Genomic DNA, 24,631 nt, shown 5'->3' with positions numbered 1-24,631 from the left:
GACAGAGATAATCCTTGCCAATGATAATGAATAAAGATTCATTATCTTTTAACATTGTTTTTAGTGATCAAAATGCTTGTTTTGTTATTGACAGTAAACATGATCCAATTTACTGTGCCAATGAGATGCATTCTGGGATAGTGTCAACATGGCAGCCTGCATGTTGTTCCTTGTACCCTTCTGAGCTAAGCGCTCAGATTCTTTGAATTTTGTCAGATTTCCGTGAAAACGTCTAAATATGTTTCACTTACTTTGTAATAGAGTCAGCACAACTGCACCGTTGCGCCCCCTCTACTCGCATTTGAGTAGAACACAAGATTTATGGAGACAGCCACGGTAGGACAACGTTCAAGTTGGCTAATGCCGGTAGTCAGCTGATCAGACAGCTACTGTAGTTACAGACCTTAGACTTTACACTAGCTAATATGATTCATTATGAAAACAATATTAGTTCAGCTCTGTCCCAAAGTTGTAAGTAGTGTTGTTCACTGTTCAGTAAAGTGACGTTAATGGAATGGACCATCCAGAAGTGTCATATGCCCTTTGTAACTTTTTTTTGTCACCATTTTAACAATACATTGAGTGAAAAGCCCACCACATAGTTATTATTAGTTGTTAAGCTCATGTTGTCCATGTCTCTCAAACTTGTATAATACAGATCACACTACAAACAGTACAGCTTGTTATATTGTTTGTTTGTTTTGTTTTCGTTTCAGATCACGGCTATACACAACACAATTGGCCAATGCAGGCAACTCCTCTGGACAGCCAAGTAATGCTGCTGGGCGTATCTGGGGTCTGGCTCAAGCAGCAGTCCGCCAATCTGCCTGCTGGATGTCAAGACCACCAGGGGGGGCCCTGAAGTTAATCTTGGGGCCAGTGGTTCTCACCATCTCTGCTCGACTACTTGGCAGTGTAGCATATTGCCAGGCAGATGTGAATAACAATGTTCTGCTAGAGCTTGAAGCCAAAGAAACTGAGCCTGAGTTCGACTGGCATATCCTGTGGGAGTTTGTCAAACCCCAGCTTTTTGCCCTTCTTGGTGCTGTCGTGGTGAGCAACATAACTTAACACCACTGGACAATCTACTGTTTAGACAGTAACATGCTGGCTAAACTCCAGTGGTGTTTTAATTGTATTGGAATGCTGAGTGATTTCAGACCAATCATGATTTTCTTTCAGCTTGCTTTTGGTGCTGCCATCTTGAATATTCAAATTCCCCTGATGTTGGGCGATCTGGTGAACATAGTGGCACGCTACATGAGAGAACATACTGGGAATTACATGAGAGAGATGAGGGGACCTGCTCTGAAGTTGCTGGGATTGTATGGTCTCCAAGTAAGTTGTTTGTCAAAAAAGTCATTGTCAATGATTTAATTTAAATGTAGATTGAAAAATCTATTTCTGTGGAATACATAGAAAAACAATATGGTCATGAAATCTCTTTCTTGGCTTCAGGGTTTGCTCACGACTGGTTACATCATCCTGCTTTCCAGGGTAGGGGAGCGAGTAGCAGCAGACATGAGAAAGACTCTTTTCCAATCTTTACTCAGGTATAAACCCAGTTGCTGTAATATATATTGAAAGCAACAAGAGGTAGAATAGACCAGTTCCAAGACAGAGAGTAGAGTGACTGACTAGATGTCACTAGACCTTCTATCCACTGTCCCACTTTTACTCTTGCTAACACAAGACTTGGCATTTTTGTTTCAGGCAAGATGTAGCCTTCTTTGATTCCAACAAAACTGGCATGCTGGTGAACCGTTTGACTGCTGATATTCAGGAGTTCAAGTCTTCCTTCAAACTGGTCGTCTCTCAGGTATGGCTGTGTACATATGAATTTATTGGATAATTAAAAGTAGTAGGCTGCTCCAGCCGGAGACAACATACATTCAAAATGATCTAGGATAAAAACACAATAAAGCTAATTTCCATTGTGGTCCCCTATGCACTTCCCTATTACATATTGCCATAACCTTTCAGTATAATTTATTCATTAGCTGTTGCTCCCATCTAGAGACAGTTCACAAGATCGATATCTAATGATATTGCCTCAATTACTCATATCTATAGGGCCTGCGGAGTGTAACACAGACGGTTGGCTGTTTCGTGTCCCTCTATGTCATCTCCCCTAAACTCACTGGTATGACAGTGGTGATACTTCCCTGTCTGGTGGGGGCAGGAGCTCTGATTGGCTCATTCCTTCGCAGGCTGTCCCGATTGGCTCAGGAACAGGTGACATCATCACTCATTCCGACTCTGACTCATTCACTATCTAAAACACATTAGAGAAATTGATAAAAGTGTCAACTGAGAAAGCATTCTACTGAGTTTATCAGAACTACAGCATGGAGAATTGGTGTCTGTCTGTGTCTAGACTGATATACAGTATTGTTGTGGGTGTGTAGGTGTCGAAAGCAACAGGGGTGGCAGATGAGGCCCTTGGCAATGTGAGGACAGTGAAAGCCTTCGCCATGGAGGAGCGAGAGATGCAGTGAGTTACAGTCTATTATAGTCCAGATCAGACAATATTATCAGACCTGCCCTATAATAAAGTCACAATTGTCTTTCAAAGCATTCCTAATTTCACCCCTTATTAGAGGAATTGTGTGAAAGAATGTAACTATTTGTCTGTGTTTTGCAGGTTATATGCCTGGGAAGTGGACAAATCATGCGAGATGAATGAATCTCTAGGCTCAAGGATAGCTGTTTTCCAAGGAATGTCAAATATCGTCCTGAACTGTGAGTTCCTTTTATCATGAATAGTGGATCGAACTTGCTATTTATTTAAGTATGCCATTGCTTATCTGTTACATGGTTCCTTTTCTTGCAGGCATTGTTTTAGGCACCATCTTTGCTGGTGGGTCATTGATGGCAGGTGATGAAATGTCTCCAGGTGACCTCATGTCTTTCCTGGTGGCTTCACAGACGGTGCAGAGGTAAAATACTTGTTGTTAGCAAAGATAACACTTAAGCTAAACTCTCACACTGTAACGTGCCAAATGCTTGCATTATCAAATGGAAGTGTTCAATGAACGTTAGGTGAATAACAAATTGGATTTGACCTTTCCTTCTGTTATTTTTCTTAGGTCTTTGGCCAGCATCTCTATCCTGTTTGGCCAAGTGAGTAAAGACTTGACGTATAGAAGAAGTCAGAAATACATTGCTATCAATGTAGAGTTTCAGGTTTCACAAGGTGATCAGTTGATATGGCAATAAGAAATTAGAACCTACCATGTTTTGCAGATGGTCAGAGGCCTCAGCTCTGGGGCCCGTGTTTTCGAGTACCTGTCTTTGGAGCCTACCATTCCACTTTCGGGTGGAGGCCGCATTCCTTACAAATCTCTGACAGGACGGGTGGACTTCATGAACATTACTTTCAGGCATGACCACATCAGAAAGACAAAATTAACAAAAAGACACACACAAACACACACAAATGATATATATCAGTAAGTTAATTGTTTTAAATTTGTTTTTCCAGTTACCCAACGAGACCTGGCCAACAGATCCTAAAGAACTTCAACCTCATCATCCCCCCCTGTAAGACTGTTGCAATCGTTGGAGAGTCCGGAGGAGGTAATGTTCCATGCGTTCCCATGGATACAAGTTCTCAATTAGTCTGATTACATAAACATAATGAAATATTTATGAAAATGATGTGTCAGTTATGGTTCTCCTACACTGCAGGGAAGTCCACAGTGGCCTCCTTGTTGGAGCGGTTCTATGACCCCAGCAGTGGTGTGATCATGTTGGATGGCCTGGATATCCGGACACTGGACCCATCCTGGCTCAGAGGACAAGTCATTGGATTTATCAATCAGGTAAATGTTCTAGAATAATCATTCTGTTTTCTAGTGCATAAGGATGTTCTAGGATCTTCTTTCAGAACTGCTTCAGATTTGGCCATTTTCCTCCGTAAGAAACAGCCTTCTTGTGTGATTTTTGCCATAATAACAGTGATAGCAATGTTACTTTGTTATTAACAATTCAGAACCCACCCCTGCGTGTAGGAGCCTGTGCTGTTTGGCTCCTCCGTGATGGAGAACATTCGCTTTGGAAAGCCGGAGGCCACTGATGCTGAGGTCATCAATGCTGCCAAGCAGGCCAACGCCCACCGCTTTATCACAGGCTTTCCAGATGGATACAACACTGTGGTTGGTAAGTGACAACACAAATTTGAGGAAAAAAAACATATATTTTTTTGTGAAAGTTCCAGTTCTAACATCCTCTGATTTATTACTAGTCTATACCACTCTTATAAATCCCAGACACACATATTCAAATCAAATGTACTTAAGTACTTTTTAACATAAGTAGTACTAATTGCATTACAATAAGTGCTTTTACTGAGTATTGTACCTCTGTGGACACATAGGTGAGCGAGGAGTGACTATGTCAGGGGGCCAGAAGCAGCGTATTGCCATTGCCCGTGCCCTGATCAAGAACCCCAGTATCCTGGTCCTGGACGAGGCCACCAGTGCACTGGACGCAGAGTCAGAGCGGGTGGTGCAAGAGGCTCTGGACCGGGCCACCACAGGACGCACTGTGCTCATCATTGCCCACAGACTCAGCACCATCCAGAGGGCAGACCTCATCTGTGTCATGAGCAACGGACGCATCGTAGAGGTGAGGGAGCGGCTAAAGCACTGAAGGAAGAGAGGGATGTCTATTGTCCTCTGTCCCATTGGTGTTTTTTTCCCAGATATTGGACACTTATCCCAATCACGTTTTCTTGTCATTAAAGTAATAATAATCGCAAAGTTTTTTAAAGAGCATCACAACACGTGTAATGATGTATGTCAATTTAATTACAAAAGCTTGGTTGTATAGTTTTTGTCTTGTCTCTTCCTAGGCTGGAACTCACATGGAATTGCTGAGCAAAGGAGGGCTGTATGCTGACCTGATACGCAGGCAGAGATCAGCGGGAGAGAAGTGAACACTACTTTGATATGGCACAGAACTGTAGGCCTATATCATGAACTAGGGACAGCCTTTTCATAAGAAATGAAAAAGATGCATAGCTATTATCACTTGTTTTATGTTGGTGTAAAGTTGATTTAGTTTAATGGTCCAATGTCAAATTCCATTTTTTGCAAGCCAAATGTATGGGCGGACCAACTGGATTATATTTTATTGTGGCCCAAGTAAGGCTGCTGAAATTGCAAGTGTTAATCATGTGTTGTTTATAGGGAGAGAATACTAACTGTACAGGATGTGAATGTGGTTTTAGCAGGGTTACTTGGCCCTGTCCTGTGTCTGTACATTTTGCAAGACTTTTAATCATTAAATTCTATTCATCCACTAATCTGTTTTCAGAGAGAGCGAGAGAGAGAGAGAATGCTAATTTGGTACAGAGCAGACCTAACCCACTCTATTAAAATAGTCAAAACAGGAACATTATACATCTGGCTAGAAACAGAAAAATGACCTTGTGTGCTACCTACAGTGCATTCGGAAAGTATTCAGACCCTTTTACTTTTTCCACATTTTGTTACCTTACAGCCTATTTCTAAAATGGATCAAATATTTTTTCCCTCATCCACACCCATAATGACAAAGTGAAAACAGATTTTCACATGCGTATGTATTAAAAATAAAAAAACTGAAATAAACTATTTACATAAGTATTCAGACCCTTTACTCAGTACTTTGTTGAAGCATCTTTGGCAGCGATTACAGCCTCGAGTCTTCTTGGGTATGATGCTACAAGCTTGGCACACCTGTATTTGGGGAGTTTCTCCCATTCTTCTCTGCAAATCCTCTCAAGCTCTGTCAGGTTGGATGGGGAGCGTCGCTGCACAGCTATTTTCAGGTCTCACCAGAGATGTTAGATCGGGTTCAAGTCCGGGCTCTCACTGGGCCACTCAAGGACATTCAGAGACTTGTCCTGAAGCCACTCCTGTGTTGTCTTGGCTGTGTGCTTAGGGTCGTTGTCCTGTTGGAAGGTGAACCTCCATCCCAGTCCGAGGGCCTGAGCACTCTGGAGTAGGTTTTCATCAAGGATCTCTCTGTACTTGGTTCCGTTCATCTTTCCAGCGATCCTGACTAGTCTCCCAGTCCCTTACGCTGAAAAACATCCCCACAGCATGATGCTGCCACCACCATGCTTCACCATAGGGATGATGCCAGGTTTCCTCCAGGCGTGACGCTTTGCATTCAAGCCAAAGAGTTCAATCTTGGTTTAATTAGACCAGAGAATCTTGTTTCTCATGGTCAGAGTCCTTTAGGTGCCTTTTGGCAAACTCCAAGAGACCTGTCATGTGCCTTTTACTGAGGAGTGCCTTCCGTCTGGCCACTCTACCATAAAGGCCTGATTGGTGGAGTGCTACAGAGATGGTTCACCCGTCTCCACAGAGGAACTTTGGAGCTCTGTCAGGGTGACCATCAGGTTCCTGGTCACCTCACTGACCAAGACCCCCCTCCCCCATTGCTCAGTTAGGCCGGGCGACCAGCTCTAGGAAGAGTCTTGGTGGTTCCAAACTTTTTCAATTTAAGAATGATGGAGGCCACTGTGTTCTTGGGGACTTCAATGCTGCAGACATATTTTGGTACCCTTCCCAAGATCTGTGCCTCGACACAATCCTGTCTCGGAGCTCTACGGAAAATTCCTTCAACCTCATGGCTTGATTTTTGCTCTGAAATGCACTGTCAACTGTAGACAGATGTGTGCCTTTCCAAATCAAATTCAATCAATTGAATTTACCACAGGTGGACTCCAATGAAGTGGTAGAAACATCACAAGGATGATCAATGGAAACAGGATGCACCTGAGCTCAATTTCAAGTCTCATAGCAAAGGGTCTGAATACTGATGTAAATACGTTTATTTTTAATACATTTGCAAAACTTTCTAAAAATCTGTTTTCACTTTGTCATTATGGGGTATTGTGTGTAGATTGGAGAGGATTCTTTTTTTTTATGAAGCTGTAACATAACAAAATGTGGAAAAAGCAAACTGTTCTGAATACTTTCCAAATGCACTGTATATCCCCCCAATAGAATCCTCATACTTTAACGATGACAGCTTCTCCATCATTGAGGGGGAGATCAACCATTTCCAGGCCCAGGTACATGTACTAGTCTGTGGTGACTTAAATGCCAGAACTGGACAAGAACCTGACACTCTCAACACACAGCGGGACAAACACCCACTTGGAGGTGACAGTATTCCCTCCCAAATATGCCCCCCTAGACACAACCATGACAAAACAACCAATAAAAACATGTCACAACTCCTGCAGCTCTGTCGCACTGGGTCTGTACATAGTCAATGGTAAGCTTCGAGGAGACTCCTATGGTAGGTACACCTACAGCTCATCCCTTGGCAGTAGTACTTTATCACTGACCTCAACCCAGTCTCAGAGCGTTCACAGTCAGTCCACTAACACCCTTATCAGATCAAAGCACAATCACAGTCTATTTGAACAGAGCAATACTCAATCATGAGGTGTCAGCCAAAGGAACTGCACAATATTAAGGAATGCTATAGATGGAAGGAATCTAACTACTTCTGGGAAAATGCAAACACACTAAATAAACAACAACACGGAGTTATCTATCCAAAATGGAGATGTATGGATAAACCACTTCTCCAATCTTTTTGGCTCTATAACAAAGAACAAACAGCAAAAACAGATACATGATAAATTACAAATCTTAGAATCAGCTATTAAAGACTACCAGAACCCACTGGATTCTCCAATTACATTGAATGAACTACAGGACCAAATACAAACCCTCCAACCCAAAAAGGCCTGTGGTGTTGATGAAAACAAGCTATATGCACACAACCCAAAAAATGAGGTAGAAACTGAGCTGCCCTTCCTAACCTCCTACCAAATGTATGACCATATTAGAGACACATATTTCCCTCTGATTACACAGACCCACAAAGAATACCAAAACAAATCAAATTTTGATAAACTCCCATATCTATTGAGTGAAATAGCAAAGTGTGCCATAACAGCAGCAAGATGTGTGATCTGTTGCCACAAGAAAAAGGCAACCAGTGGAGATATCATAAGGTGAATGCACCAATTTGTAAGTCGCTCTGGATAAGAGCGTCTGCTAAATGACTTAAATGTAAAGAACAAACAGCATTGTAAATATAACCCATATTTATGTTCATTTATTTTCCCTTTTGTACTTTAACTATTTGCACATCATTTTAACTATGTACATAGTCATAATATGACATTTTAAATGTGCCTATTCCTTTGAAACTTGAGTGTAATGTCTGCTGTTCATTTTTGATCGTTTATTTCACTTTTGTTTATTATCTATTTCACTTACTTTGGCAATGTAAACATGTTTCCCGTGTGTGTGTGTGTGTGTGTGTGTGTGTGTGTGTGTGTGTGTGTGTGTGTGTGTGCGATAATCATTGTCTAAAATAGATTATACTGTGTGAAGATGGTGGTTCTAGCTAAACTATTAACATATTTAACAAGATTGTACGCCAACAGGCTGTCTAATTGGACCTCTGTCTGAGGATTTCTTTAGAAGGTAACATAAGAGATGTTACATTTTTTGTAAATATTTCTAAGATTGACAGTGATTACAGGTTTATTATCCACATGAATGATGTTTCACTGAGGGAATGGGTGGTGATTCACCCGCATGTTGCAGTTCATAATCTGACCGCTTTAGATGCCGGTGTAGCGGCAACATTGTAGCTGTGAATAACAGCTGGCTAGCGAACGTTCGTTAACAACATTTCCACTGGTGCTGCATTTCACTGCTGTTAGCTAGCTAAAGGCTAGCTTTATTGACAAAATATGCAGAAGTATGAAAAACTTGAGAAGATTGGAGAGGGTAAGTGTGCCTGTTTCTTTCCCAGATAATCTCTAATGTTATCTAATAATGTTGTTTTCTGTTAGCATTGCTAGGTCGCTAACATTAGCCAGCTAGCGATTTTGAATGACAAGTCATTGACATTATGTTACACACGTTTGATAATATTTAGCTAATTTGACAATGTCTTTACTACCTAGCAGCAAGATTAGGCCACAATGAAATTTTAGTTTGTTAATTTAATTACAGTTAGTTAGCTAATTAACTTGAGCTAGCTAGCCTGTCATTATTCCAGTCATGGGCAAGTTAGCTTGCTTAGCTACATTGCTAGCTAACACAACCCATTCAGCCAAGCTAGCTAGCCATCTAGTAAAAGTTGTGATTTCTTTCTGCAGGTACATATGGAACTGTTTTCAAAGCAAAAAATAGAGAAACGCATGAAATCGTGGCTTTAAAAAGAGTGAGATTGGATGACGACGATGAGGTAGGAATTATTGAGAATACAAATATAGCTATGCTAAAGTTAGTCAACTGGTTAGTTTGCTAAGGTTATGGCATATTTGTTGACGGCTCACTTTGCTTGCTGGTTTCTTGTAGGGGGTCCCAAGTTCTGCCCTGCGAGAAATTTGCCTCCTGAAAGAACTGAAGCATAAAAACATTGTTAGGTATGTCTGATGTGAAATTTGCCAAATTCTGAAAATGCATAAATTAGCTATGTATGCCATACAATAGTTGGACATCTTCCCGAATCAGAACTTAAGTGACTAGTAAATTACTTTTCAACAGTGTAATTTCTAGCATTATATTAAATATCTAGCTATGCAAAGAGTTTAATTCGCATTTAATTTTGCTTTTCCTAGATTGCATGATGTTCTGCACAGTGACAAGAAGTTAACACTGGTGTTTGAATTTTGTGATCAGGTGAGTGCTGCCAGATGTATGTGAATGCCGTTTTTGTATGAAGAGGAGTTTGTTGCTTTAGCTATGACAATTTACCAAAACCAATTTAAAGTAGAAGTGCCCACAAGATAAGGGTTTTCTCCCCAGTGATTCACTTGTTTGATTTGATGTCTGATTTTCTTTTTGCTGGGGTGCAGTGATTTAACTTGACTCTTACAACCACAGGATCTAAAGAAATACTTTGACAGCTGCAATGGAGACCTAGATCCAGAAACTGTCAAGGTGAGTCATTGAGATTCAAATAAGGGGCAGAATATGGCTCTGAGAAACATGTTTGTGTAACCACACCATATGTCCCATGACTAAGTCAAATGCATGTAATGTTACACCAGTGGCGGTCAGTGCCGTTTAAGATGAGGGAAGATTTTTTTTTTTTTTAAGAGCATAGCCTTATTTCTATTACAGCATATTGGATGAGACTCATTCATATTCCATTCACCCAGTTTAATGTAATAGCGATAGGTTTAGGCTACTACATGTTACTCAAATTTTCCCCTATACCCATCATGAGGTCGCTACAATCTATCCTATGAATAAAAGTAGGTGCACACAGGTCGAGAGACAAGTTTGAGGTGACAGACAGTGATATTCAATACCGCCTTGCACACTTGCTTGCATCTAGCTGATATAAGGTGTAATCATTAGTCCAACAGTTGCAAACAAGAGTTTCTATTGGACAAATTCAGGTTTTGTTTCAGTTTAAGAAATGTTTTTGAACAGAATCGGTGGAATTAATACACCACTGATCACCGTAAACACAGTTCACTTTCATAGCAGCCATGTTGTATTCCTTCTCGCATCAATGCGCTCTCCTCCTCTCACCTCTTCCCTTCACTTGTGGACTTCAATACACATCAGCTGTATGTGACCAGGCGAAAAAAATACTTTCCAAGCCAAACCACTACACACAGCCTACATCGTTGTCACCATATTATGTAAAGTATTTTTTTTATTTAACCAGGTAGGCTAGTTGAGAACAAGTTCTCATTTACAACTGCGACCTGGCCAAGATAAAGCACAGCAGTTCGACACATACAACAACACAGAGTTACACATGGAATAAACAAACATACAGTCAATAATACAGTAGAAAAAATAAAATAAAAGTCTATATACAGTGAGTGCAAATGAGGTAAGATAAGGGAGGTAAGGCAATAAATAGGCCATGGTGGCGAAGTAATTACAATATAGCAATTAAACACTGGAATGGTAGATGTGCAGAAGATGAATGTGCAAGTAGAGATACTGGTGTGCCAAGGAGCAAGATAAATTAAATTAAAAAATAAAAAAAACAATATGGGGATGAGGTAGTTGGATGTGCAGTGATATGTGAGCTGCTCTGACCTGGTGCTTAAAGTTAGTGAAGGAGGTAAGAGTCTCCAGCTTTAGTGATTTTTGCAGTTCGTTCCAGTCATTGGCAGCAGAGAACTGGAAGGAGATGTGGCCAAAGGAAGAATTGGCTTTGGGGGTGACCATTGAGATATACCTGCAGGATCGCGTGCTACGGGTGGGTGCTGCTATGGTGACCAGAAGCGAGGGCCAGCCAACAAGAGCGTACAGGTCGCAGTGATGGGTAGTATATGGAGCTTTGGTGACAAAACGGATGGCACTGTGATAGACTGCATCTAGTTTATTGAGTAGACTGTTGGAGGCTATTTTATAAATGGCATCGCCGAAGTCGAGGATCGGTAGGATGGTCCGTTTTACGAGGGTATGTTTGGCAGCATGAGTGTAGAATGCTTTGTTGCGGAATAGGAAGCCGATTCTAGATTTAATTTTGGATTGAAGATGCTTAATGTGAGTCTGGAAGGAGAGTTTACAGTCTAATCAGACACCTAGAATATGTGGACATAAACAAATACCTAAGTCAGAACCGTCCAAAGTAGTGATGCTGAACGGGCGGGCAGGTGCAGGCAGCGATCGGTTGAAGAGCATGCATTTAGTTTTACTTGCAATAATGTCATAGTCAGTGTAGCTAATAGAACTAACGCGTTTGTAAACCCGCTACAATCATGCAGTAACGTTAGTGTACAGTCAGTAAGCAGTTACGCGGGCGGGCCCCTGTGGCAATGAATTAGTAATACCAAAAGCTTACCATGACTTGAGAGTTCCAATGTTGTGTTGGAAAGTCATAGCCAGCTAGCTAACATAGCGTCCCTCTGTTTGAGCAGGGTGTTTCAATGTCTAGCTAGCTGCATTTGCTAGCTAAGTAAGTGAAAGTGGAAAAAATACTCTCTTGCTTCTCCTTCATTCTGGAAGAAATTCATTTGTTCAAAACTGTTCAAATATTGTCTTCCTCTCTCTTTGAGTCAACTACTAACCACATTTTATACACTGCAGTGCTAGCTGTAGCTTTCAGTACTATATTAATTATCTGATCCTTTGATTGGGTGGACAACATGTCAGATCATGCTATTGATTGTACGTTTGTTTATTCCATGTGTAACTCTGTGTTGTTGTTTGTGTCACACTGCTTTGCTTTATCTTGGCCAGGTTGCAGTTGTAAATGAGAACTTGTTCTCAACTAACCTACCTGGTTAAATAAAGGTGAAATAAAAAAATAAATGCTGCAAGAGCTCTGACATTGTCTGAAAGTTGTCATAATTACTATAAGTCTATGGAAGGGGGTGAGAACCATGAGCTTCCTAGGTTTTGTCAAGTCTATGTAACCAGAGGAGGATGGAAGCTAGCTGTCCTCCGGCTACACCATTGTGCTACCCTACAGAGTTCTGTTGAAGGCTACTGTTGGTCCACTTTATTGAAGGCTACTATGTTGAAGGCTGCTATAGACCTTCTTTCCAAATAGTGTGTTTTAAATTATTTGTTGACGTGATTATATTTAGTATAGTTTTATCAAAAAATTATAACTTTTTAAATGTTTTAACCTTATTTTTATAAAATTCACTGAGGATGGTTCTCCCCTTCCTCCTCTGAGGAGCCTCCACTGTGTGACACAAATGATCGTATAACTCCGAAGAGTACCACCAATGTCCTCTCTCATTAATAATGAGAATGAAGTATTACTGCCTTGTTGTCTTTCTGTATCTCTGTGCTTAACTCAGTCTTCCCCTACTTTCTGTATGTGCAGTCGTTCATGTACCAGCTGTTGAAGGGGCTTGCCTTCTGCCACAGTCGGAATGTTCTCCACAGAGACCTGAAGCCACAGAACCTCCTCATCAATAGGGTAAGTCAGTGGAATGTTGGCCTTTGACTGGTTAAGTTCTAGTTCTAGAAAGTTAGAGGACACACTGCAGTAAGTGTCTTAGCTTAAATAGAAATGATCTTGCTTAGTTAGTGAGAAAATCATTTACCTTTTCCATAGTCTACAATGTGGAATGATTTGCTCCTTTTAGAATGGGGAATTGAAGCTGGCTGACTTTGGCTTGGCTCGAGCCTTTGGAATCCCAGTGAGATGTTACTCAGCAGAGGTGATATGACAATTATTGGATTAATTTGGATACGAGCAAAGAAAATAAATGCCTAAATTACTGGTGACATTCAAGCTTCTCTCTCTCTCTCTCTCTGTAGGTTGTGACGTTGTGGTATAGGCCCCCAGATGTGCTCTTCGGTGCTAAGCTTTATTCTACCTCTATTGACATGTGGTCAGCTGGATGCATATTTGCAGGTATGTATAACCTTAAGGTCAAAATTGCACAGCAAGTTCAAGGGGATGATTGTACACTCTACTTACCTGTGTTATATTCTCAGCGTCACCCAGAAGCTTCTCGACCCATTTCATTTTGCCTATCAGCCTAGCAGAGGAGTTGATGATGCCATTCTTACCCTCCTTAACATGGTCTATAGACATCTGGAGGATGCCAAATCCCATGTTAGGGTTCTGTTTGTTTACTTTTCTTCTGCCTTCAACACAATCCAGCCCTACATTCTGGCACAGAGACTCATTCGGGACTGCTCCATAGATGATGGGGGGGGTTTTGTGGCTGTTGGACTTCCTGAGCCAACGCTCATAGCGAGTCAAAATGGGTCCCCACGTGTCGGACATACGCAATACCAACACAGGCTCTCCTCAGGGATGTGATTTATCCCCACTCTTGTACATATTGTAGACTAATAGTTGTACTACTTCCCATCCTGACAGACACCTCGTTAAGTTCGCTGATGACACTGCCTTGATCAGCCTGTTGCATGATGACGAGGAACATCATCTCCTGGTCCTAGATGACTTTGTAGGGTGGTGTGAGGAATCACATTTGGTCCTCAATACCAAAGAGATGTGCATAGACTTCAGGAAGTGTACAACACCTACCTCTGCAATGTCTGTCAGAGGTCAGAATATAGAGATTGTAGAGGAATACAAATACCTGGGTGTCCTCTTGGACAATAAACTTCAGTGGAGTAAATGTACAGACTTGATCTACAAAAAGAGCCAACAGAGACTGTGCTTTCTCAAAAAGCTGGGATCTTTTAATGTAGACTGTACTATACTGACTCTGTTTTACAAATCTTTCATTGAGAGTATTTTAACTTTTTGAATTGTTTGTTGGTTTGGCAATGACACTGTCAGCCAGAGAAATATGCTGAGAAGGATTATCACCAAAGCAAGCAAGGTACTTGGAGTCAAACGGACAGGCCTGGATGAGATCTTTAAGGTCAGGGCCCTCCGCAAGGCTCACAAAATCATTTTAGACCCAAGCAACCCCCTGTACCTGGACGTTGAACTACTCCCCTCTGGGCGCAGGTATAGGGCACCCCTCAGCAGGAAAAACATAACTAGACAATCATTTGTGCCAGGTGTGATATCCCTCCTAAATAGCTCGGGCTAATTTTCCTATCGACTCATTAAGGCCACCAGGCTAGTCTTTTTAAAAAAAAAATTAAAAATGTTTTATTGGTATGTAACTGTTATGAAAGTTGTATTGTCAATTTTGTTTTGTATTAAAATGCCACTTTAAACGTGTACATGACACTGCAACAAAATTTCCCCATGGGGACAATAAAGTAAGTAAATAAGTTAGGGCCTCTACCTTTTTGTTGATCTTCTATAACCTTTGCTTCTTTTCATTTAGAGTTGGCAAACGCTGGAAGGCCCCTGTTTCCGGGTAATGACGTTGACGACCAGCTGAAGAGGATCTTCCGATATCCTTTCAGAGCTGTTTAGATGGTAACCAGGTTCAGTATACTGTCTGTGTTGTATGGTATGTAGAAACAAAGACACAGAAACTAAAGTTGGTCCACTTTGTTGAGATTAATCTATTGCAGTGACTAAACTTGACCAGTCCTATTTACTGGTGAAAGTCTTTCCTTAATGCTGTGGCACATTGTTGGGTACACCGACTGAAGAACAGTGGCAGACAATGACAAAGCTTCCAGACTACAAGGTAGGCTATCCCCCTGATGTTGTCATTTACTGATGATCATACAGAAACTCATGTTTTCTACTGCCTTCAGGAAAATAAGAATATATGGTTTACAAGGTATGAGAGTAATTGACGTTTGTAGATCAGATTAATCTATAAGAGATGGAACAAATATTTTCTGCGCTGCTGTATGTTTACTGTACATCCATTTTCTCTATCCTTGTTTTTACCTACAGCCGTACCCCATGTATCCAGCTACGACCTCACTGGTGAATGTTGTCCCCAAACTCAGTAGCACAGGACGGGATCTCCTGCAGGTTAGTATTGCCCCCCCCCCCCCCCCCATGACCAATATATTAATCAGTATGCAATGTATTATCATGCTATATCATTCCTTGACGTTAACATAAACTTACAATGCAATGTCCTTCACTGTAATGCTCTGAATTCATATGTTTCACAAATACATATGAGCAAACCCACGCTGTGGAGTTACAACAAACCAGTTGTGTGTAGTGTACCTGGCAGACAGCTTAGACAGGAATATCACGTTGTCACTAGGTGGAGTCAGTGCAAAGCTTTTCCCAAATGTCACTTGAATACTTAAGAAATGTTGCCTTTCAAACAACACACATCTGACTTGCATTCTTTTTCTCTCTCTCTTTTAGAATCTGTTGAAGTGTAATCCTGTCCAGAGGATCTCTGCAGAGGAGGCATTACAGCACCCTTACTTTGCTGATTTCTGCCCACCGTAGATGAGGTGCCCAAACACATCACTCAACTGAACCTCCTCCATCGGAATCAATCCTCTTTCACTCCCTTCTTCTCAACAGGATCTGTCTATCCCGACTCCCTACAAGGCTCATCCTTCAGCAGCACCTGTTTTAACTAAGACACTTCCCTTCAGTTCATCCTGTTGTGCCTCCTAATGGAATCAAGTCCTTGTGGGCTCTGCAATATTTTAGATTTTGTTAGCAAACCTGTCTGCTTTTTGTCTGAAGCGCACTGATATGGAAACATATAACATGTAGCGAGTAACAAAGTTAACCAGAGAAACCGTGAATCCTTCTGAGCCAATAGCTGCGCAGCAGAGTAAGAGGTTTGAACAATTGAAGTTGCGTGCTGCATAATGTACTGGCAAAAATGTAGGTATTTGGATACATTGTTCAAATAGTTTTAATGTGCTCCTGCTGTTAACTTGGCAATATTGCATTAATAGGTCACAATAAGATTGGAGACAGACTTGCATATTTTCCTTGTTCTTCATTATAGTTATAACAATATTCCACTTACAATAGGAGATTGTCAAATGGAGGGGGAGGCATATTTATCAGTTACTTCTCAGGCTTGCTGTTTAGGTTTTTGTGTTTGAGATTTTTTGTGCACCTTGTAAATGGCAGTTGCTTTTTTAATAGTTTAGATCTCATCCACTATCAAGTTAAGTTGAACACTGAAAGTCGGTATTGTCGAAGCTGGGGCCAACTGATATTTATTATGAACAGTGGACCATACGAACTTGAGTCATTGCTTTTACTTTATAGTTACATTTTTGTAACTTTGTACAATCTTTCATAATTGACCTAATCTCTTATAGCTTAGAGAAAGTGAAGAGAGGAGGAAATCCAGTGATACCTGTATTACCACATTATGATTGTTTTGCACCACTCTGACTTTGGCTGTGTTCACTCAGATGGGTAACTTAATTTTGTCAAGGAACTAGCACGTTTTTCTGTGTTATTTTACTCCAGATAGTCGCTACTTATCCCACGAAAGCCACAATTATAAGTAATCTACCAAAACATTGGTTTGCATGGATAGGGAAAATATGTATTTTAATTTTGATGATGTAAGTTGACAAGCAGAATGCATGTATTTATTGATAATTGAATGTCTGCTTATGTGTGCATTTAGTCCTTTTTTTCTACCAAACAAATTACTTTCAGGAGTTGTATATGCTCTTATTCAAATAATGACATTTGTGACACTTAGATCCATGACATTTTTACAGCTCTTTATAGTGTGCATTGATGTTTGCAGCTGAGTTTAGATGCAATTCCATTATCACATGCAGATATGTTGGATCTTAATTTGACCCGTTTCTCACAGCAGGAAATGTGGATTATAATTAAGACATTTTGTTAGAGTTTGATACATTTTTAGATGGGGCAAATCAAGTCTGACATTTTAAAGTGAAAATTACAAGCTTTAGAAGCCTTTTAAACCTCAAATACACTACAAGTTTGCATTTCCTGCCGTGCAGGAAATTTCCTGCAACAGGGTGATAAAATTAAGATCCTACATCTATAAAGACAAGCAATTCCAGTGCTTATTTTTTAGACAAGACTGCTGTAGATTATTAGTTTAAATATGACTAATTTCTATTTTGAAAGAAGAGTGGACTTTGTACTTTTATCATTATCATTGTTTTATTGTAGAACTTGGGTCAAGTATTTAGACAATTGCTGTCAGCAGTGGTCTTTTTGTGTACATTTTAAAACACAATGGTTCAGTATTCAATAAAGTGGACTCAATGTTTTTTTTTGTTCTGCTTTTGTTGTTGGATAATGATTTCCTTTTCCGTAAAATCAAGACAAAGCTCCGTCAATTTTAGAGCAGGGACATGGTGGAGAAGATGGCCAACGACCGCCAGAAGTGGAGAGCCTTTGTTCCAACTTTATGCCCTATGCACCAGCCGGCGTGAGTGAGTTTCCGTGAAGATGTCTGGATATCTTAAGGTGAATGCACCAATTTGTAAGTCGCTCTGGATAAGAGCGTCTGCTAAATGACTTAAATGTAAATGTAAATGTTACCATGGTCCATGACCCAGGATTTTAAAGTAACTTTTTGCACCAAATATTACCAAATAGAATACCTCAGTTACACAAATAGTTAAAATAGTTGAAGGAAGCCATATCATGGAGTGATATGTCATATCATGTGTCTCCCGACCCCTCCTGTCTCAGCCTCCAGTATTTATGCTGCAGTAGTTTGTGTCGGGGGCTTGAGTCAGTCTGTTACATCTGGAGTATTTCTCCTGTCTTATCTGGTGTCCTGTGTGAATTTACGAATGCTCTCTCTAATTCTCTCTTTTTCTCGTTCTTTCTCTCGGAGGACCTGAGCCCTAGGACCATGCCTCAGGACTACCTGGCCTGATGACTCCTTGCTGTCCCCAGTCCACCTGGTCGTGTTGCTGCTCCAGTTTCAACTGTTCTGCCAGCGGCTATGGAACCCTGACCTGTTCACCGGACGTGCAACCTGTCCCAGACCTGCTGTTTTCAACTCTCTATAGACAGCAGGAGTGGTAGAGATACTCTGAATGATTGGCTATCAAAAGCCAACTGACATTTACTCCTGAGGTCCTGACCTGTTGCACCCTCGACAACCACTGTGATTATTATTATTTGACCCTGCTGGTCATCTATGAACATTTAAACATCTTGTCCATGTTCTCTTATAATCTCCACCCGGCACAGCCAGAAGAGGACTGGCCACCCCACATAGCCTGGTCCCTCTTTTTTCCTAGGTTTTGGCCTTTCTAGGGAGTTTTTCCTTGCCACCGTGCTTCTATACCTGCATTGCTTGCTGTTTGGGGTTTTAGGCTGGGTTTCTGTACAGCACTTTGTTACATCAGCTGATGTAAGAAGGGCTTTATAAATACGATTGATTGATTGATTGATTGTATAAGGGTAGATAAAGATGATGTTACATGATCTACATGTAATTACATGAATGAGGATGCATAGAAGACCAAACAATGCTGATTACATTTCCAGATAATTCTGCATGTGATGTTTCACGTAAGATTGAGAATGTTACACTTGGTTAAGAGAGGGTATTCATTATTTAATGGATATTTACGGTCAATCACATGGTGGAAGTATCATATACATACAGTACATAGTGCCAGTTGATCCTAGTTCAGTTCCACAGCAGTCTGTAGGCCTCCAACAGGGCGAGACATACTATAATCTACTCTCCGTAAGATCCAGTCTTACAGAAGTATAACGTTCCTTACAAGCCAGTGGCCACATACTGTACGTACAATAATTTATTTTTGTTGTTGTCAGAAAACATATCCCGGCTTCTCAGCCCCATGTTCAATACTTCATGGTCACTGAATATTGCACAACCCTAAGCCTAGTTTTTCATTAAGATTTTTTTCATTCTAAAGATTGAACAGTACACTACCACACAACATGGATATTAACCATCTGGCCCCCAACACAATAGTAAAGTAACATGGTGGCTGATTATACACAAGGAGGAGTACACAATGGTCATGCAAGGAGGAAAAGAGGTGTGGTGCAATAACAATACACATAATTAAGCTGCAAGAATGAAGGTCTTTAGACTATTAATGGACATAAGTATACAACACTGTCATCTACTTGGCTGTAATTTATTATGCTATAAAATACCCATTAAAAGACTTGAATCAATAAGCACAACCAGTATTGAGGTATTGTTTAAATATGACAGGACCATGTCCATATTCTGTTTCAGACTACTGACTATTGTGTTGCTTCTGCTCTGCTATTCTTTGATTGGCATTAAGGCAGGGGTAGATAAGGATTCTAGTATGGGACACAGTACGGCACGTAGTACAAAGTATTCATACAACTTTAACCCCTTGAATTTGCCACCTGTTTTACTTTCAATCTGATTTGTAATGAATTTAATGTAAATTAGATTGATGCTTACAAAGCATACGCAAATAGTTGCAATGTATTCTGATTTCTGTTAAGTATTTAGTGTTTTTTTTTTTTAGGAAGGCAGGTGATAAACCCTTGGTGGTGAGTTTAATAACTAACCTCCACATTGTCATGAAAGACCAGACCACAATGGGACACACAGTCAACACCAAGACAATGTCACATCATCAGTTGTGGTAACCCAGTACAGAAATGAATTCCTTTATACCAAATCCACAAATTCCATTAGTAGGGGAGCTGTGTGACCAGACTTGAAAATAAACAGTGTTAATAGCATTGATTTGACAATTACATTATTTTGGGGCCAATGCATTTATTGCTCATAACAAAACACTGATTAACCATATCTTCAAGTTTACAACTTCATAAAAGAGGCTCTTACTGAGTGATGTTTGGCTTGGTTCTAGTCTCACGCAAGACAAGGCTTATCCCAGGATACATAGTTGGATATAAGACATGCCAATAAGGTAGCCAGTCTTGATCAGAGAGGGAGGTAATTGGCTCAGGAACCAAGGCTGATCTCAAGGTCTTTGTGCTTCTCATCAACAGTCATCTAATAAACAGACAAAAGCATAGAATTATAACTTCTAGAATTAGACATTTTCTATAGGCAAAAAAGTAAAGGTACAGACGTCCCTTTGAATGTCCCTTTGAAGTGTTCTGGTTTCTTTTCTCTAAAATGACCACATAACAAAGTTTAACATGACTAGAACTAATTTCACATAGATAAAAAACTATGTTGTTAGCTAATTAATGCAATGATCAACATGAACAGTAGCATGAGAGAAAATAGACACAAAAGATTTACAAAAAAAAGGTATGTACGTAGGAGGATGGTTAAATATATATTTTATTATATTTGATAATTTACACATCACAAACTGACTGTTATTTGAGTCTTATTACATGTACTGGAATTCCAATAACAATAGTATATAACAATGCAATTATACAATGCATTTCAGTGTTTTAAACCAACTGAACTGAATAAAGTAGGGAACCTGGGACATGTATGGTTTTGAAGCGCTGTAATAAACTGTCTCTGGCATCTAACAAATTCTACTCTGTGTCCGGTCCTAAAATGAAATAGAAACTGGAAGACACTTGAGGTCCACTTGGATAACAACACAAACTAATGGACAACTCTTGGGGTAGGCCATCGTGTGCTCGTATGGCAAGTCTGCAGCTCCCTTGTCCTCCAATTCCCTTATGGCGCAACAGCAGTAATGGATACATTTTTTTGTCTTTTTTTTAACATACTATAAACATATCAACACATGAGCGAGATTGAATTTCCTAATGGCATTTTGATCTGGTATTTACACATTTCAATCAATATTTAGAACACCACCTTGACAATGTCTGTACTTCACTAGTTCCCAATAGAGAATAGTTTACTATCACAGGGGACTTGTGCTAATGAGTGTTTTTGTAGCAGTTAAAAGCCATGGTCATGGAACAAAACCATTTGAACAACACCCACATAAACTAACTTTAGGTTTGGGTGGATTGTCTTGCTTGTCTGTCTATTCTATTGAAAGTGGTGATTAAGAGGGGGGCTGAGTTACAGCAGACTCCTGTGAAGACTGTCCTTTTCCAGTGACAGTACGGTCAGTACGACAGCTCTATTCCCAGAAACAATGGGAAACCACGACAGAAGAAAATGTTGTCATTGATGTACATTTTTTCAGCAGTAAACAGATAGAAAGCATGTGGAGCACTATATATAACAATGGGAAATATTCCTATTTTCCCCAAATCTTATGGAAAAGTTGTGATTGTTCATATGTGAAAACATAAACACTTTTTTTTCCACTTTCCAATATGTAACTTGTAAACAAAGAATTGCATTCAATAATCTTGCAATAGTTTCTCTTCCGGGGACCTAACGCAAGAGGCTTTCATTACTTGGTGGTTTATAGTTTCAAATCAGTGATAGGATCAATCTCTGAACAGAATCATTTGAGTACGAAGGCAACACAATTACTGCGAACTGTCTATTACTGGGGGGTTCAAGTTAGGTCTGCTGTTCTCCTTTGAACATTGTGATCATAGTTGAGTGGGCATCACTGAAATCTGCATTCTCTTTCTCTCAATTAGTTATAAATGAAAGAGTGGTAACATGAATATGTCTTTAAAACCCCTCTTGATTCTACTAATGAATGGACCTGGCTATGCTGATGCTACACATGCTAACCATGGCTAGCCTCTCAATTTGATATTCAGCACATTAGAACTGACTGCTACACTGAACAAAAATATGAATGCATCATGTAAAGTGTTGGTCCCAAGTTTCATGAGCTGAAATAAAAGATCCAAGAAATGTTCCATACACACAAAAAGCTTATTTCCCTCAAATTGTGTGCACAAATTTGTTTATATCCCTGTTAGTGAGCATTTCTCTTTTGTCAAGATAATCCATCCCCCTGACAGGTGTAGTATATCAGTTATCTGACTAAACAGCATGATCATTACACAGGTGCACCTTCTGCTGGGGACAATAAAAGGCCAGTCTAAAATGTGCAGTTTTGTCACACAACACAATGCCACAGATGTCTCAAGTTTTGAGGGAGCATGCAATTGGCATACTGACTGCTGGAATGTTCAACAGAGCTGTTGCCAGAGAACTGAATGTTAATTTCTCTACCATAAGAGTTGTTTTAGAGAATTTGGCTGTACATCCAACCGGCCTCACAACCGCAGACCACGTGTATGGCGTTGTGTGGGTGAGCTGTTTACTGATGACAATGTTGTGAGTAGAGTGCCCCATGGTGGTGGTGGTGGGGTTATGGTATGGGCAGGCATAAGGACAACGAGCACGATGGCAATTTGAATGCACAGAGATACAGTGACAAGATCCTGAGGCCCATTGTAGTGCCATTCATCCGCCGCCATCAACTCATGTTTCAGCATGGTAATACACGGCCCCATGTTGCAAGGATCTGTACACAGTTCCTGGAAGCTGAACATTTCCCAGTTCATCCATGGCATGTATACTCACTAGACATGTTACCCATTGAGTATGTTTGGGATGCTCTGGATTGATGTGTACAACAGCGCGTTCCAGTTCCCACCAACTTCACACAGCCATTAAAGAGGAGTGGGACAACATTCCACAGGCCACAGTCAACAGCCTGAACAACTCTACGCGAAGGAAATGTTTTGCGCTGCATGAGGCAAATGGTGGTCATACCAGATACTGACTGGTTTCCTAATCCACACCCAACTTCTTTTTTAAAGGTATCTGTGACCAACAAGTGCATATCTGTATTCCCAGTCATGTGATATCCATAGATTAGGGCCTAATTCATATATTTCAATTGACTGATTTCCTATGAACTGTAACTCAGGAAAATCTTTGAAATTGTTGCATGTTGCGTTTATATTTTTGTTGAGTATATTACAATGGTATAAATAAGTTGACATGAACTGAGACCACTCTTAAGTCCTTTCCATCTACATTACTAGTCTTATACATTACTAGGCTGATTAAAACCAATTCAAACACACTAATGTCACCCTGTTTAATAGAATGCAACATGAATGGAACATCAAATAAATAGTGTCGTCGACGCCTTGATATGTCCGTCACCTGAGTTCTGCTTTGGAAATGGTTTTATTCTTATGATAGTGTTCTATTTCTATTCAGGCAATCGCTAGATCCTACTACTCTACACTAACCATGTTTGTAATAATACATAAGTTATTTCACAGTTTTCTGTCAAACCCCGAAGATCCCACGTGCCACCCCCCCCCTTCCCCCCCACCCTGCTTTATGTCGTCAACAAGCAAACTCCTCAAAGTTGCCTAGAGTCGGGTGACGAGGTAACATGTTCGGCGTGAATCCGAGACTGTCCGAGTGACTCCGGAGGGTGTCACAGGTGCTCTGTAAGACAAGGGAAGGGAGGGAGGGAGGGAGGGAAGAGGAGTTCAACCGTATTAAGGGAGGGGTGATGAGGGAGGAGAAGAGGAGATCGAGAGGCACACAGGTCACAGTAAAAATAGGAGGGGATGTGACATAAATAGGAAAAAAGTGGGACAATTTAACATAACCAGAACCAAGTGGAAACAGAATAGATGTAGATAACATGACGTTAACCATCATTGATACATCAGACAGAGAGAGAGGGTTGAAAGCATAGTACACACAAAATAATACAATACAAATGGGTGAACATTAAATTGGTAGTGTAGGGGACATTTAAAGTAGGTCAGTTATGTTTCAGGGTATGGGTAGAGAGAAGAAAGAGAAGAGGGGTATGGTATGGATGAAGAAGGGAAAGAGAAAACAAAACAGTTTTTTAGTCCTTGTCTCTATGTTAGTATCTTGATTCCTACATGTTCATCGACATCCACATGATGTCTGCATACGTTTAGTGCAACTGCGGTTGTTTCAGTTAATATATTGCTGATATGTGGGTTCAAAAGAAGCATTAGCCATACCGTAGCTGTAGATAGCTATTTCAGCAGACAAAGAACCATTTAATTTGGTGCAAACTGCATAGCATGCAGACCTGTGATAGCATCACAAAGGAATGCATCTAGTGATGTTATTGGACACAGGTTCCAGTAAAATGGTCCCCTTAAATAGACCTTGGTGCTGCAGGGAAGCAATATGTAGATGATCCCCTGCGGATCAGCTTTTGTTGTGCCATCTACAACAAATTATGTATGTATACACATTTATATTTTTCTCAGGAAACTGCATTTTATCCTAAGGGAAGGAAAGCATCTTTATTATTCAGTGAAAACAATAAGAAGGAAGCTAATTTTCTTTTAGCCGAGTCCCAAATTGTCTTAACAGATGGAGAATCCAAACAATTCATTGTTTATAAGAAACCGATAATAA

The 24,631-nt window shown here is 40.4% G+C and overlaps 3 protein-coding genes across 6 annotated transcripts in view; 2 read left to right on the top strand and 1 right to left on the bottom strand.

The window, feature by feature from the left end:
• The first annotated feature begins 22 nt into the window (after positions 1–22).
• Positions 23–5,308, top strand: abcb8 (ATP-binding cassette, sub-family B (MDR/TAP), member 8). 2 transcript variants are annotated; one of them, XM_029705227.1, is made up of 16 exons: positions 119–336; positions 717–1,053; positions 1,183–1,338; positions 1,459–1,553; positions 1,714–1,819; positions 2,074–2,235; positions 2,409–2,494; positions 2,645–2,742; positions 2,834–2,939; positions 3,090–3,123; positions 3,247–3,383; positions 3,485–3,579; positions 3,691–3,824; positions 4,014–4,161; positions 4,379–4,629; positions 4,856–5,308. In XM_029705227.1, exons 1-16 carry the CDS (start codon positions 239–241, stop codon positions 4,937–4,939), a joined length of 2,127 nt encoding a protein of 708 aa, XP_029561087.1. In that variant the 5' UTR covers positions 119–238; the 3' UTR covers positions 4,940–5,308. The 2 variants fall into 2 exon arrangements, 1 of the variants encoding a protein (XP_029561087.1); XR_003868396.1 differs by lacking the exon at positions 4,856–5,308 and having other exon boundaries at positions 23–336; positions 3,995–4,161; positions 4,379–4,522.
• Positions 5,309–8,606: 3,298 nt separating this feature from the next.
• Positions 8,607–17,606, top strand: LOC115157187 (cyclin-dependent-like kinase 5). Its single transcript, XM_029705225.1, has 12 exons — positions 8,607–8,813; positions 9,188–9,276; positions 9,390–9,457; positions 9,653–9,713; positions 9,918–9,974; positions 12,841–12,936; positions 13,106–13,180; positions 13,281–13,377; positions 14,780–14,849; positions 15,031–15,091; positions 15,307–15,387; positions 15,739–17,606. Exons 1-12 carry the CDS (start codon positions 8,777–8,779, stop codon positions 15,823–15,825), a joined length of 879 nt encoding a protein of 292 aa, XP_029561085.1. The 5' UTR covers positions 8,607–8,776; the 3' UTR covers positions 15,826–17,606.
• Positions 17,607–23,555: 5,949 nt separating this feature from the next.
• The window catches only part of LOC115157185 (acid-sensing ion channel 1C-like), a 165,848-nt gene continuing 164,772 nt past the window's right edge, over positions 23,556–24,631 (bottom strand). For all 3 annotated transcript variants that reach the window (XM_029705222.1, XM_029705223.1, XM_029705221.1), the window contains one exon: positions 23,556–23,668. In XM_029705222.1, coding sequence (XP_029561082.1) covers positions 23,590–23,668 — 79 coding nt within the window. In that variant the 3' untranslated portion in view covers positions 23,556–23,589. The remainder of the gene's footprint in view (positions 23,669–24,631) is intronic.

The sequence above is a fragment of the Salmo trutta genome, chromosome 21 (assembly GCF_901001165.1).
Source record: "Salmo trutta chromosome 21, fSalTru1.1, whole genome shotgun sequence".
Lineage (NCBI taxonomy): Eukaryota > Metazoa > Chordata > Actinopteri > Salmoniformes > Salmonidae > Salmo > Salmo trutta.
The sequence above is the reverse complement of the archived record's forward strand: the minus strand, read 5'-3'. Positions and strand labels throughout refer to the sequence as shown.